Source organism: Salmo salar, chromosome ssa05 (genome assembly GCF_905237065.1).
Source record: "Salmo salar chromosome ssa05, Ssal_v3.1, whole genome shotgun sequence".
NCBI lineage: Eukaryota > Metazoa > Chordata > Actinopteri > Salmoniformes > Salmonidae > Salmo > Salmo salar.
The window spans coordinates 68,292,287-68,307,500 of NC_059446.1; the positions used below are offsets into that span (position 1 = coordinate 68,292,287).

Genomic DNA, 15,214 nt, shown 5'->3' on the forward strand with positions numbered 1-15,214 from the left:
ATCCCTGATTCTCAAAAGATTAGAGGAGCTAAAAATTCCTTTTGAGGACTGCAGATGAAAGTCTTATGATAATGGGGCCAACAAGAGAGGCGAAAATGAAGGTGTCCAAGCCAGACTCCTGGAAATTAATCCAAGAGCTCTATTGTGCCATGTGGGGTTCACACATTGAACCTGGTTGTGGCTGATGCTGCTTAAAGTTCTGTTGATGCCATGGGTTACTTTGGCATCTTACACAAACTGTACACCTTAATCTCAGCCTCCACACAGCAATGGGCCATCCTGAAAAAACATGTGGACATCACTTTGAAGATGTGGACTGAGACAAGGTGGGAGTAAAGTTAAGCATGTCGAGCCACTGAGGTATCAGGCAGCAGCAGTGAGAGAGGCGCTGATTGAGGTGAGGGATCAAACCAAAGACCCTGTGATGAAGATTGAGGCCCAGGACTTGTCAGAGGAGGTGGGATCATACCGCTTCAGCGCCTTGAGCCAGGGAGCCATACAAGCTTGAACTGCAACTGTGATTCAGTGTGAGAAGAAGTGTGTGTCGAAGTAAATGCAGGTCCTCTACCTCTTCCACATTGACCACGGTGGTGTTGAGTTCCCTGAAGCCCAGCCACCAGCGGATGTGTACAGGCGGGTTACTGGAGGAGGTGTAACAGCACAGGGTCACCTCCTCTCCCTCTCTCGCCTCGAACAACCCCAGCACCATCACCTTCTCTGGCTCAACTGGCACACACACACACACACACACACACACACACACACACACACACACACACACACACACACACACACACACACACACACACACACACACACACACACACACACACACACACACACACACACAGTAAATTCAGTCAATAAAGTGCTCTGTGTCAGGATCAATATTTTATAGAAAGGATGGAAAGACTGGATTTGAAAGTAAAGGAAGAAGTAAAGAAACCATTTCTAATCTATCAACATCACTTTATGAAGTCTTGTCCTCTCCTGAGGACATTACATTACCAAACAAACTCTTTAATCCCCCAACCCTCAGCCACTTTCAGCCCATCCCACCTATCACCATAGACCGCCATCGTTTGGTTTCCATGTGCCATATATTTTTCAATTGTGCTGTGATGTTATACAACATTTTTTTATTTTTCTAATCGTATATTATCCACAGATTGTGAGCTAAAGATGAAAACCTTTCCAACGAGTATTATTATAGTGTTTATTGACTGGCTATGGCTTTCCAGTTTGCCCAACACTGCTATTTGGAAGGTTAATTTTAAGTGCATGTTGTGATTTTTTAACCATTCCTGAACCTGTGACCAGAAACAAGTTACATAGGGGCAATACCAGAATAAATTATCTATTGATTCTGTCTCTTCACAAAAAAATCTACAGAGCTGAGACTGTTCTGTGGCCCATATATATAGCATTCTGTTGGTGGCAAGAATTTTACATAATCATTTAAATTGAAAAACTCTAAGGGTTGAGTTAAGTATAGTTTTTCGTACCAGTTCATTAACCATGTGCCATGGAATCGGTACATCGAAAATCTCCTCCCATTTATTTTGCAACCTATATGGTGCAGCTGTCAACATTTTTGTCCTCAGATGAAACTGGTATATTTTTCTATTTATGCCAGTTCCTTTCAGCCAATTTGTATCTTTAATATATGGCAGGCAAACAAGTTCCCTACCTTCTCCCTTTTCCACTTGCCTCCTCCATTTTTTTGTGGTAGTGCTGCAATCAGTTGGTTGTAAGTTTGGATTGAGCAGATATTCCCATATATTTTTGATAACTGCATATGTGACATAACTCCTCCATTTGTATTCATAATATCATTAATAAATATAACACAATTCTAAATAATTTTTTCGATAAAGAATCGTTTTTTTACTAATTAATATATTTGAGCTTAACCATAACATTTGTTGTAATCTTTTCTGGAGTATAAAACTGAAATTGTAACCAGCTTTGTATGGCTTGTTTAAGAAAGGGAGATACTTTAAACAAAATTTCATTTTCAATTAGTCGGAAATGAGAAGTTGTAATCTGTATGAAGGCAAAAAAAAGCAATTTTGGAGCAAAGTATGAGCTTTTCTTAATAATCTACTGGAGAACCATTTTGGGTATAAGTATAACTTATATATGAGTGAAGCTTTTAGTGAGGTTTAAAGCTTTAATATTTAATAATTTTAACCCCCCAAACTCATATTCATTATATAAATAGGCACGTTTAATTTTGTCTGGCTTAGCATTCCATGTAAAATGAAATATATTAAAAAAAATGAATCATTTGGAGTAGGCAACGCCATTAGTAAGTAAACTGTGATAGGACCAAAGAGTTAATCAATGTAATTTTCCATAAATAGACAACTATTTACCTCTCCATGGTTGCAAAATCTTATCTATTTTTGCTAACTTTCTATTGAAATTAATTGTGGTAAGTTCATTTATATTTTTTGAGATGTGAATACCAAGTATGTCTACTTCACCATCCGCCAATTTTATTGGTAAACTACAAGGTAGTGTAAACACTGTATTTTTTGACGATCCAATACGTAATATGATACACCTGTAATAATTAGGTTTTAATTCAGAGAGGTAGAAAAGTGATCAAGATCTTCAATGAGACTGTGCAGAGATCCAGATTGCGGACTTAAGAAAAAACTAGAGTCATCAGCATACATTGACACTTGTGTTTTTATCCCCTGGATTTCTAACCCCATGATGTTCTTGTTGGATCTAATTTTAATAGCTAGCATTTCAATGACCATAATAAATAGATATGGAGATAACGGACAGCCTTGTTTTACTCCTCTTAAAAGCTCAATACTTTCTGAGAAGTAACCATTGTTTACTATTTTACATCTGGCGTTGCTGTACATCACTTTAACCCATTGTATAAGAGATTCACCAAAATTAAAGTATTTCAGGCATTTATATATAAATTCTAATCATACTTTATCAAACGCCTTTTCAAAGGAGGGATCTTAACTGGCACAAAGGAAGTGCAGCTGAGCAGTTAGCCCTGAGGGGCTGCAGTAAGACAGGCTAATGACTGAGCAGGCAGACATGAATGCATCATGTCATGTATGATTGTACATTATACACGGGACACAGGCAGACATGAGGGCTACACTCATAGACAGACAGTGTGTTAGGCTACACACATGCCTTAGGGCGACGCAGGCATATCCATAACACACCAGTTCGTCTCTCTGCCCTCCAGCTCAAGACTAAACTAAAAGGAGAGAGAGAGCAATAGAAAAAGAGATACATTGATAAAGGGTCTGCAACTCATTTTTGACGTGTATGAGGCGTGAATAGGAATAGCTAGGAGGTAACATGGCTTTTACGTGGGATTGGAGAGGAAGAAGAGAGCGGTTTATCCCGTTAACTGACGCAGCAAGATAACGAGTGATGGCGTGAAGGAAGAGTCGGTGTGATGCGAAGGAACCTTCATTCTCTGTTTGTTTTCCAGTCATGGTAGTAGAGAAATCTCCTATGCAGTGAAGTGAAAATGTATCATTTATTACCTGGCATTATTATCGCCACAGAAAGTGCCGGTTTTATTGCCTTTGGATTGTGCAATGAAGCGATTCAGTTAAATTAGCTCACTGTAAAAGACCAAGCTGGGATTCAAATTAGTTTCTGTGTGAAATATGGGCCCGGGTCATAATTGCCATTAGTTTCATTAATGATATCGATATTAGAATTTGTGTTAATGCAGAATTTGTTTCAGTATTGGAGCTAGGACTAATGTTAATGTAATTGTGATTGGGATGAATGCTATTGAAAATAACTTCAATGATTGGGTTAACAACCATTTGAATAAACACAAACATTCCATTGATTTTGTGTGTCTGTGTGTGTGTGTGTTGTAGCATTCAAGTGCATGTATCTCTTAGCAGTCGGGGACTCACAGAGGACAGTGATCTTGCGGCTGCTGGACAGAGGCACAGGGGTCACCTGGTTGACGCTCTCACAGCGCAGCTCGGCTTGGTTGTCCTGTGGTTTAACCTGCAGGGTCAGGTGGCTGATGGCCCGTCGCGACTCTGTGTCCACCTCCCAGCTGGTGGAAATCACCTCCCCATTCTGATCCACAGGACAGAACTATGAGTTAGTAAGAAGCAGAGGACAGGACGGGGCTAGGAGTTAGTAACAAGCAGAGGGCAGGACAGGGCTAGGAGTTAGTAACAAGCAGAGGACAGGACAGGGCTAGGAGTTAGTAACAAGCAGAGGACAGGACAGGGCTAGGAGTTAGTAACAAGCAGAGGACAGGACAGGGCTAGGAGTTAGTAACAAGAAGAGGACAGGACAGGACAGGGCCAGGAGTTAGTAACAAGCAGAGGACAGGACGGGGCTAGGAGTTATTAACAAGCAGAGGACATGACAGGGCTAGGAGTTAGTAACAAGCAGAGGACAGGACAGGGCTAGGAGTTAGTAACAAGCAAAGGACAGGACAGGGCTAGGAGTTAGTAACAAGCAGAGGACAGGACGGGGCTAGGAGTTAGTAACAAGCAGAGGACAGGATGGGGCTAGGAGTTAGTAACAAGCAGAGGACAGGACGGGGCTATGGGTTATTCACTAACATAATAGGTGACTGACTGGCTGCAGCAGGAAGGGAGTGAGTTCTGAAAGAAAGAGTACAGAAGTAGAAGATGGAGAATACACCAAAAACTACTGATTATAAGCTTTAGCCGAGTGTAGTCTCTGTACCTTGGTCCAGTGTAGGGTGGCCAATGGGTTCCCTCCCTGGGACACACAAACCAGCTTCAACATGGTCCCCCTCTTCACCAGGCCTTCTCTGTCCAGGCCCTGGATTACTGGATGCTGGGGTGGGACTGATGTTGAGAGGGAAAGAGAGAGATGAAACAACATCTTGGGAAAGAACGACAGAAAGTGAATAGAGAGGAAGAGAGGGAGCAATAGAAAGAAAGAGGGAGAGAGAGGGGGAGAGATGAATCATCAGAAACAGAGAAGATGACAGAAAGAGAGGATAGAGAGGGTGAGAAATATGCACTGGGATGAGTGGACACTTGGCTTTATGAGCAAGGGAGCATCCTCTCTATTTGTTGAGACAGGGCCAATAAATCGGCAACATTTATCCTGACTGCAGAGTAAGGGCTCTAGCTCTGATGAAAGCATTAAGTATTAAGGGAGCAGCCGGCTAGATCGACTCCATAAAGCAACATAACAGATGTTTAAACAGTAATAAAGCAACGTTTGGAAATATGAATAAATTACAGCCTTCCTGAATAAAATATACAGCGTAAAATAAATTAAGGGAGGGCCAGCCTTTGTTATTGCTGCAATGAGTTTGGGAGCGCAGGCAGCTGTATGTGGACCCTGGGCCGGCATGACAAATTGCTACCTCACTAACAATCTGGCTGGCTGAAAATGGACACGGTGCTCCAGGCTTTGATGGGCTGGCTTGCTGAGTAAGGACTACTGTTGCGGTGGTCGACGGGTTCTGCTACATTAGCACTTACTGTGGAGGGATGTTGTTTAATACAGAGAGTAGAGAGAGTAAGAGAAAGAGAGAGAGAAAGAGAGAGAGAAAGAGAGAGTGAAAGAGAGAGAGAAAGAGAGAGTGAAAGAGAGAGAGAGTGAAAGAGAGAGAGTGAAAGAGAGAGAGAGTGAAAGAGAGAGAGAGTGAAAGAGAGAGAGAGTGAAAGACAGACAGACAGACAGACAGAAAGAAAGAAAGAAAGAAAGAAAGAAAGAAAGAAAGAAAGAAAGAAAGAAAGAAAGAAAGAAAGAAAGAAAGAAAGAAAGAAAGAAAGAAAGAAAGAAAGAAAAATAAAAAAATAAAAAAGAGGGAGTGAGAGAGAGGAGGTGTAGAAGCATTTCCATTTCTGGGCGGTGGTTAAAGTGTAGGAGATAGAATAGGACAGCGTCTAATGCAGAGGGAGATAGATAGAGACAGTATTTCATATGGATGGCTGTGGATAATATGGCGGGGGTGGAAGGAAAGGAAGTAGAATGGGAATGTTCACCATTGAGTGTCTTCAGTAACAGTAGCATTTAATCAGCAGCTGATTTAGACCTGGGACAGAACCAGGTGGGTGGACTCTAGAACAATCAATTACTGAAATTGTTCTACAAAATGTTGAGGAACAACTAAAACAATAGGCTGGGTTGCCATATTGTTTCAAAGATATACTGTTTGTCCAAACAAGACAAAGGTTAACAAGGAAATGATCCTTTGAGATGTAAAATCACCCACCCCTATTACGTTGTGTACTGTATGTCCTACACTGTAGGAGATGTTATGGTCTCACAGTCCTGACAATTATATTTAGCATCAGTAGAGTTTAGAATTCGGGCTTGAGTTTCATTCCCAGGCTCCTCTGATCAGTATTATCATAGTGTTTCAGTTGGGCTTGAGTTGGAGTTTGGATTGCACTGATGCCAGAGGAATTGACAGAGTTGAGTGGGCTGAATGTGACAGCAGTAGAGACGTTGATGCTTTCATGTCGACCTCTAACACTCTTAGAGCCGACTCTTTTCTCTGTATACATCAATGATGTCGCTCTTACTGCTGGTGATTCTCTGAACCACCTCTACGCAGACGACACCATTCTGTATACTTCTGGCCCTTCTTTGGACACTGTGTTAACTAACCTCCAGATGAGCTTCAATGCCATACAACTCTCCTTCCGTGGCCTCCAACTGCTCTTAAACACAATTAAAACTAAATGCATGCTCTTCAACCGATCGCTGCCTCACCTGCCCAGCATCACTACTCTGGACGGTTCTGACTTAGAATATGTGGACAATTACAAATACCTAGGTGTCTGGTTACACTGTAAACACTCCTTCCAGACTCACATTAAGCATCTCCAATCCAAAATTAAATCTAGAATTGGCTTCCTATTTCGCAACAAAGCATCCTTCACTCATGCTGCCAAACATACCCTCGTAAAACTGACTATCTTACCGATCCTTGACTTCAGCGATGTCATTTATAAAATAGCCTCCAATGCTCTACTTAGCAAATTGGATGCAGTCTACCACAGTGCCCTCCGTTTCGTCACCAAAGCCCCATATAATACCCACCACTGCGACCTGTATGCTCTTGTTGGCTGGCCCTCGCTTCATATTCGTCGACAAACCCACTGGCTCCAGATCATCTATAAGTCTTTGATAGGTAAAGCCCCGCCTTATCTCAGCTCACTGGTCACCATAGCAGCACCCACCCATAACACGCTGTCTAGCAGGTATATTTCACTGGTCACCCCCAAAGCCTATTCCTCCTTTGGCCGCCTTCCAGTTCTCTGCTGCAAGTGACTGGAACGAATTGAAAAAATCACTGAACCTGGAGACTCATCTCCCTCACTAACTTTAAGCATCAGCTGTCAGAGCAGCTCACAGATCACTGCACCTGTGCATACAGTAGCCCATCTGTAAATAGCCCATCCAACTCCCTCATCCCCATGTTGTTATTTATTTATTTTTGCTCCTTTGCAACCCAGTATCTCTACTTGCACATTTATCCTCTGCACATCTATCACTCCAGTGTTTAATTGCTGAATTGTAATTACTTCGCCACTACGGCCAATTTATTGCCTTACCTCCCTAATCTTACCTCATTTGCACACACTGTATATAGATTGTTTTCTATTGTGTTATTGACTGTACGTTTGTTTATCCCATGTGTAACTCTGTGTTGTTGTTTGTGTCGGACTGCTTTGCTTTATCTTGGCCAGGTCGTAGTTGTAAATGAGAACTTGTTCTCAACTGGCCTACCTGGTTAAATAAAGGTGAAAAAATAAATAAAAATTAAACACTCCAGGCTGAGCATTGGGATTGAGTCCCCAGTAGGTGTGAGTTCGCCCGTGGTTGAAAGTCTCCCCTCGGAGTGGTTGCTCAGTGTGAGGATGTTTGCCCCAATGCCAGCCCGGGGTCGGGGTCCACACGTGGCTGGAGAAGGGAATAAGGAAAGGTAAAGGTGTCTGTGAGTCCATGAGGTAAGGAACAACACACACTCACAGTATACATTCATCACCAGGCTGGTCTCCAGAGCCCTAGGGAGAGCCGGGTTCTTCGCACGACACACCAGCTCCCTCCCATTGTCCGAACTGCTTAAGAACATGAACCTGCAGAGGGGTGTGTGTGTGTGTGTGTGTGTGTGTGTGTGTGTGTGTGTGTGTGTGTGTGTGTGTGTGTGTGTGTGTGTGTGTGTGTGTGTGTGTGTGTGTGTGTGTGTGTGTGTGATATGGATGGGTGAGTGAGGAGCGTGGGGGAAAAGGGGTCATGGGGAAGGATTGGATGGAAGAGAAGAATAGATGATGGATAACATTAAAGATCATGGCTTAACATAGGACACATCACCCCTTAACACTCTAATTGAGCCCTTGAGACCCCATAAGAACAGACAGATTCATACAATCTCTGGGGTCTGGATATCAAGAGCATTATAACCCCGCTAATCATCATAACAATGTGCGCATTATACCCATGACAAACCCAAAGTCCACGATGTTATCTAGATTCATCTCCAGATTTAAAAGCTCCTATACAAAATATGATTTCTACTTATAACCACCATCTACACATAAAGGATTTAGTTGGAGACCAGGCTATTCTGCGTTGGAACTGAACTATGTCCTTAATACCTTCTACAGCGTGTTTTTGCAGATGACAAGGGGTTATTATCTTTAGAGCTGGATTAGACTGATCTGCAGCATTGGTGAATGTATGTATGTACCACCAGGTGAATCAGATAGGATTGGATCTGTCTAGCAACTGAAATGTAATTCTGTGTCTATGACAAAAGCTAATTTGATTTGACACAAGGCACCGAGTGACAGTTCACCGTCGGCACCAATTCATTACACTGTACTGTAGTTCTGTGAGAATGCAGAAGTGCTTCAATTAGGGATAACACACACACACACACACACACACACACACACACACACACACACACACACACACACACACACACACACACACACACACACACACACACACACACACGACAGAACAGGAACACATACTCTTTTGTAGCGTGTGTGTTCTGGAGTTTGTCCTCAGAGCCAGGCATAGGGAAAGACTCTACACCTGTCAGCTCAACTCCGTCTGAGAGAGAAAGAGAGGGGGAGGGGGAGGAGGAAAGAGAGTGTGTGTGTTAGAGCAAACAAGGCAAGGGTGTTCGTTTTGTCCCCACCATTTTTCCAAAGATACTTTGTGAAGAGTTGGGGGTTTCAGACGTTTTGGAAGATGGGCAGGGACTTATCTGTCCTGACGTTAGGGGGAAGCTTGTTCCACCATTTGGGTGCCAGGACAGAGAAAAGCTTTGCCTGGGATGAGTAGAAGCAGGCACCTCGTAGGGGTGGGAGGAACAAAAGACCAGAGGTGGCAGAGTGCTCGGGTTGGGGTGTAGGGTGTTTGACGACAGCTGATAATCAGAATAGGGGACGTGCTCTACAAAAATGGCAGGGAACAAGCACGATTGCGCATTAGATTGCCTAGTTAAATAAAGGTAAAACATTTATTTAAAAAAGATGACGCCTTCTCAGTATGGATGATAATTATTACAATATTTGTTGCTTACTGCATATGGTTTACTAACCAGTAAATTCTAAATAGTATGTAGTACTACTAGTACACAGTATGTCGTTTTAGTAAGTAGTAGGCAAGACAGATTTCAGACACGGCCATAGTTTTAAAATGTCATTGTAAAAACAGGGCATTGAGTTGTAGTGTACTACAATTATAGTGTAGGTTGAAACAGGTCTTTGCAAACATGTTTTTCCCTCAACTCAGTACTGATTCACATTTAACGTCTCTGCTATTCCTAATGGAAAAACCTGTATGTACTAGCATTATTTAGTTGGTGTGCAGTGGGTTGATACCGTACTTGGTGACCTACCTTTAAACAGAGTGATCACTGCCTCTGGTTTGGCGTCTGGAGCGATGCATGTGACAGTGTAGCTTTTCCCTGCTACCCACGGCTCTGTGGTCTCCAGCTCAAAGTAAGGTTTAGAGGGAGGAACTGAAGGGAGAACAGAGGACTGGTGTCTATAACAGTGGTTCTGGGTCGTCTTAAGAGATATACAGTACAGACTAGGCCTTGACCAGAATTGGTGATTCTGTTTACAGATCACAGAAAAATTTGATTTTGGTCATTAATGCATTAAAAACATTTGAGACCCTTAGATGTTGAAGAAAGACATTTGTACCAAGCTAATAAGGCAGGTTCTGTTATATTCCTGGAGAATCAGTGGGTCCATATCATTAGTGTGGTGTACAGTAGATAAAACTGTGGTGTGCATACAGAGATGGGTTGGTGATGAAACAAGACAGATGATAATCTGTGTTAGCGCCAAACAGTTCTTCTCTCAGATCACCCCCCAGCTGAATACGTGCTTACACAGCAGATCAAAGCACTTCCCACTCCTAGTTTTCTCTTCCCCACTCTCTTTAATTTCTTTCGGACCATGCAGGAATTCAGAGAAAGAAAACTTTGTTGAAGAGAGTTGAAGTTATTTGGAAGGGAATTCAGAGAGAAAATGTCACCAGATGTGCTAATCAACAAACAGGCTTCAGCACAACTGTCATTTACCCTGGACACATGATCATCTACTCCACAACAACCTGTCACAGAATAGGGTAAAGGAGTAGGGACATGGAAAGAGGAGAGGAAAGAGATCTTTTAACATATATTTTACCAAGCAAATGGAAGCTTTCTGTGAGTGGGTGAGAGCCAGCATAGCACACAAGAAACAAAGGTCATTGCTACTTTTCAACAGATATCAACTGACAGCATGGTTTAGTGAGAGGAATATAGAGAAGAAGAGAGAGGATGACGAGAGAGAGAGAGGAGATAAAGAAAGAAAGAAAGAAAGAGAAAATTGAACAGTAGAGGAAGAAAGAGAGACAAACAAGCAGCTATTGTTTGTTCGTCATGCGAGTCATCCAGGGGAAGAGCTATATGTTTCATCAAGGGGTAATTCCATCATCCACTGCTGAATGCTGACATAAATCCAATGGTTATGGCTGGATAAACAGTTTCTCTCCTCTCCTCCAAATCTGGGTAATTCACCTAGCGCCACTGGGAGGAGCTGTTGCTGTGTGCAGTAGAGTAGTCCTATTGGCTCCAGCCCCGCTATTGAGACAGATGAGATCTAGCTGCAGCTTCAAACGGATTTAATGGAAGCAATTGGATCTGTGTGGACTGTGATGGGTTACCTGGAGCACTGCAGAGGTGAGCACTGAAATAATGAGATGCATTTGTTTGTGTGTTTTTTCCCCCTCCCACACCAGTCTCCACTCCCCGGGATGATGGGCCGATGACTGGGCCATGTGTCTATTGACAGGCCCCTGCACGCTCAATCTACTGAAGCCCACATGATTCACACGGCTGCATCACTTGTTGTGCTCCAGGAGAGTCTCGCCACCTAACAAATCTCCTAAAATAAGAATAATGATGTTCGCAAACGAGCTGGGCAGGTATGTCATTTCTTCTCTCTTGCTCCCGCTCTCTCTCACTCTCATGCTCGCCTCCTCTTCCTATCTCACACTTACTCCATCATCCCCTATCCCCCTTCCCCAGCCCTAGCCAACCCTCTTCCTCCCTCTCTCTCTCTTTCTCTATCACTGCTGTTAAATCTGCAGAGGGAGGTGCAGTATGGTGGAGGGTGTGCTGTAGCTTGTGTTGGGAATGAGAGCCCCGTATCACCACAGCCACTCAGGTGGACCATGTGACCCCAATGAGCCCCACCTGAGTTCCCCCACTACCTCCCAAAACCCCCCCCCCAGAGAGTCTGTCGTTTACATCACTGTCATTGTTAACAGTCACACACACACACACACACACACACACACACACACACACACACACACACACACACACACACACACACACTCCTGTGAGATGTCGTGGACAAATCAGAATTAGTTGGGTAACATAGATAATTAAGATGTTTTATTAGTATAATATGCTTATTTGAGGTACTTGTCATTAGAAAGTGTCCATTGGACTCTGGTGTCTTTTCAGTTGCACGTCTACCTTAGCTGGCGCTCAGACACTTGGGGCACAGAGAGGGGAGAGGTCAGATTTGTCTTCATATGTGAATGTCTCTTTACCAATTCTTAAACCATGTGAAGGGATGGCGTGATTAATGGGGAACCAATGACTTGTCTCCACAATGTCTGTGAGCAAGTCACTCCCTCCTTTTCTTTATTGTGGGGAGGATTATGGCAGTGTCTGGACCCTTGTATGTCCTCTCTTAGATCTCACACTTATCCTGTGATAATATATGGCCTAGAGGCTCATTCCCCCCAGTGAGCCTGTCCAGGAGTGGGGTCAAGAGGGGGTTTGCTTGAGATGGGAGTATCTAGAGTTGACAATTGATATATGCCATTGGATGAAATAGTTCTGTTCAATACCGTACCAGGGAGGGACGGTTCTAAGGAGACCAGATACTGGGCTATACCATTAATCCTGTTGACATAGCAGTTACTGTCTGATGTGTTTTATTGATATCTGTCATACAAAACTTAACCTTTGTGAACTGTTACTAAGTATCTGTGGTTTGTCAATGTACTTTGAAGGGGGTGTATCGTTGCTATAAAAGATCCCTGTAGCCATTCTGTAATCACTTTCCTGGTTCATTCGAGAGAGTGCATTATTGAAGGTCAAGAACTTTTGCAAAAGTATCTTAAGTATTAAAGATGTAGTTTAACTCGGACTGGTGTGTTTGTAACTCCTCATTTGGTAATGCGGAAATTAGCCACCACAGAGAACACATGCATGTGAAGAGTTCATTTCCAAAACGCTATATTATCCACACATCTTTCATATTTGTGTTTTTTGCTCCGAAATTATTGACATTTGAATTACAATTGTTTTTTTGCAAAACTCTATATAGCCATTGTTTAGCTGGAACGGAATGTTTGTAACCTGTATATTTGACTGTGATATGTGGTTGTCTCACCTAGCTATCTTAAGATAGATGCACTTACTGTAAGTCGCTCTGGATAAGAGTATCTGCTAAATGAGAAAAATGGCAAATTGTATTGTTTTACATACAGTATATTTAAATCTACTTATTTGTTACATTTGGCTGTGTAAAACCAAGCAGTACTACTTATTTCTATGAGAGTGAGGCAGATATATAGCATTTTGCCTCCAAAAACATGATTGTTTGTCTCTCTGAAATGAAACCATCAAATTATATTTGAAACAAATACATGTCTGTCATTGAACAACCCCATGCCATGATTAGATAAACACACCAATCTATTTCCTAATTTCTTTAAACATTAAAAGCTCATTTAGCAACATTTTTGAAAATGGATATATAGCGTTTTGGAATGAAACTCTTCATGTGCCTGACTCACTAGATCAAACCAGACATGCATGCATTCATGCACGCCGCACAGACACACGCACACACTAAGGACTCAGGTGTGTGAGATTTGAGGCTGAAAGCCATTGAAGCGGTCCTCCCCCTTCATCCTCCTCCCTCGTTCCTCATCCCTCTCCTCCTCTCTTCCGTTCTCCCCAGTGCTGAACAGGAAGCGAAGCAGGTGTCCAAGACAGAAATAGGCCCCAGTCAGTCCTTCTCCCCCTCATCTTTCACATTACATAAGAAACAACATCTTATTCAACAACCCCCACCTCCATCCCCTGTCACAAAGACACAGCATCTTCCCTGTGAGTGAGAACTGGATACTAGAGACAGACAAAACAACAACAGAACACTCACTAGCTTTTTGACCTGGCCACATATTTGAGATTATTGAGCAATAACTCGTAAAATCCTTCTCATATCCGCAGCACACCACATACCTAGCTAAGGCTCATTTTTTGGTCCGCAGCCTTGGGCAGCTAGTACCTGATTGCTCACTGTGCTGAAAAAGAGGGCCTATTTCACAGGCAAATAGAACAAAGGTATACCCATTGAACAAAATCACCCTGCCTTCCATTCTGCTTGTGTAAATGCCCCCGTTTATGAGTTGCTACATTATTCATAAAGTAGTGCCATAACATGAAGGCTCATTGTGCAGTATACTCTTCGTGCGCTAAACTCGTTAGCCAACCGTCGTACCTTTAACTGTTGTCTCTAACCCCCAACCAACACTGATAACAAGCTTAAACACCCCCCTTTCCCCCAATCCCCGTCTACTCCCACAGAAATACCTAACTGCAGCTTAACTGCATGAGTAACGTATTCTTAAAAACGGGGACACATCAAACAAAAACATTTAGAATATTATTTGCAGGATCCGGATATACAGGCAGGCCTGTGCTTAGAGAGAGAGAGAGCGAGAGCGAGATAAAGGGAGACAGAGAAAAAGCGAGAGAGAGAGAGAGAGAGAGGAGAAATGGAAAGAGGGACTTGTTAATTAATAGGATTATATGGAAACGCTAATGGTTTCAAACAAAGGACAGTGGATGTGTCAGGTGTTCTGGTATTCTGACGGGCGGAGGCCGGGAGTATAAGTTTCGGCGGGAGGACGCGGGGGTGGTGGAGAGGTTGTTTTTGTCATGGATTACTTGCTGCCGCTTGATCTGCCTATTGCCGTAATCCCCTATCTGAACTCGGCAGGATGGGAAAAACACACAGGAATTATGTCGCCCCTGATAGAAATGTCTCGAAAATGACTCTTTGTTGGCCCGCTGAGAGGACTTATTGACGTTTGTGTGCCTCCCTCTCGACTGTTCGATGCGTGTGGTGATCCGTCTCGAATTAGCTGGTGATGATACCCACAATCCACCACTCCGACCTGGGGGAATCCAACTAGAGAGCAAGGCTCGCTTTTCTTTTGGTTTTACATGATCTTTCTATGCTTTCTCACTCTCTTTGCGTCTCTACCTCTATCAGGATAAGGTAAGACCCAGATGCAAACCTTGACGAAGTAACAGTGTTTATTACAGCAACAGAGGCAAAGGTACAGGATGGCAGGCAGGCTCAGGTTCAGGTCAGGCAGAGGTTGGAAATCCAGAAAGGGGCAAAGGTACAGGACAGCAGGCAGGCTCAGGGGCAGGCAGATGGTCAGGCGGGCAGGTTCAGGGTCAGGACAGGCAAGGCAAGGGTCAAAAACCAGGAGGGCGAGAAAAAGAGAGGCTGGGAAAAGACAAGCGCTGACAGGACACACTCTGGTAAGCTTGACAAACAAGACGAACTGGCAACAGACAAACAGAGAACACAGGTATAAATACACAGAGGATAATGGGGAAGATGGGCGACGCCTGGAGGGG

General features: G+C 43.2%; 1 protein-coding gene across 4 annotated transcripts in view; it reads right to left on the minus strand.

The window, feature by feature from the left end:
• The window catches only part of nphs1 (NPHS1 adhesion molecule, nephrin), a 62,816-nt gene that overhangs the window by 31,688 nt on the left and 15,914 nt on the right, over positions 1–15,214 (minus strand). For all 4 annotated transcript variants that reach the window (XM_045718654.1, XM_045718653.1, XM_045718656.1 and 1 more), the window contains exons 5-10: positions 9,878–10,000; positions 9,003–9,084; positions 7,993–8,099; positions 4,717–4,841; positions 3,921–4,092; positions 569–726 (exon numbers count right to left, since the gene is read on the minus strand). In XM_045718654.1, coding sequence (XP_045574610.1) covers positions 569–726; positions 3,921–4,092; positions 4,717–4,841; positions 7,993–8,099; positions 9,003–9,084; positions 9,878–10,000 — 767 coding nt within the window. The remainder of the gene's footprint in view (positions 1–568; positions 727–3,920; positions 4,093–4,716; positions 4,842–7,992; positions 8,100–9,002; positions 9,085–9,877; positions 10,001–15,214) is intronic.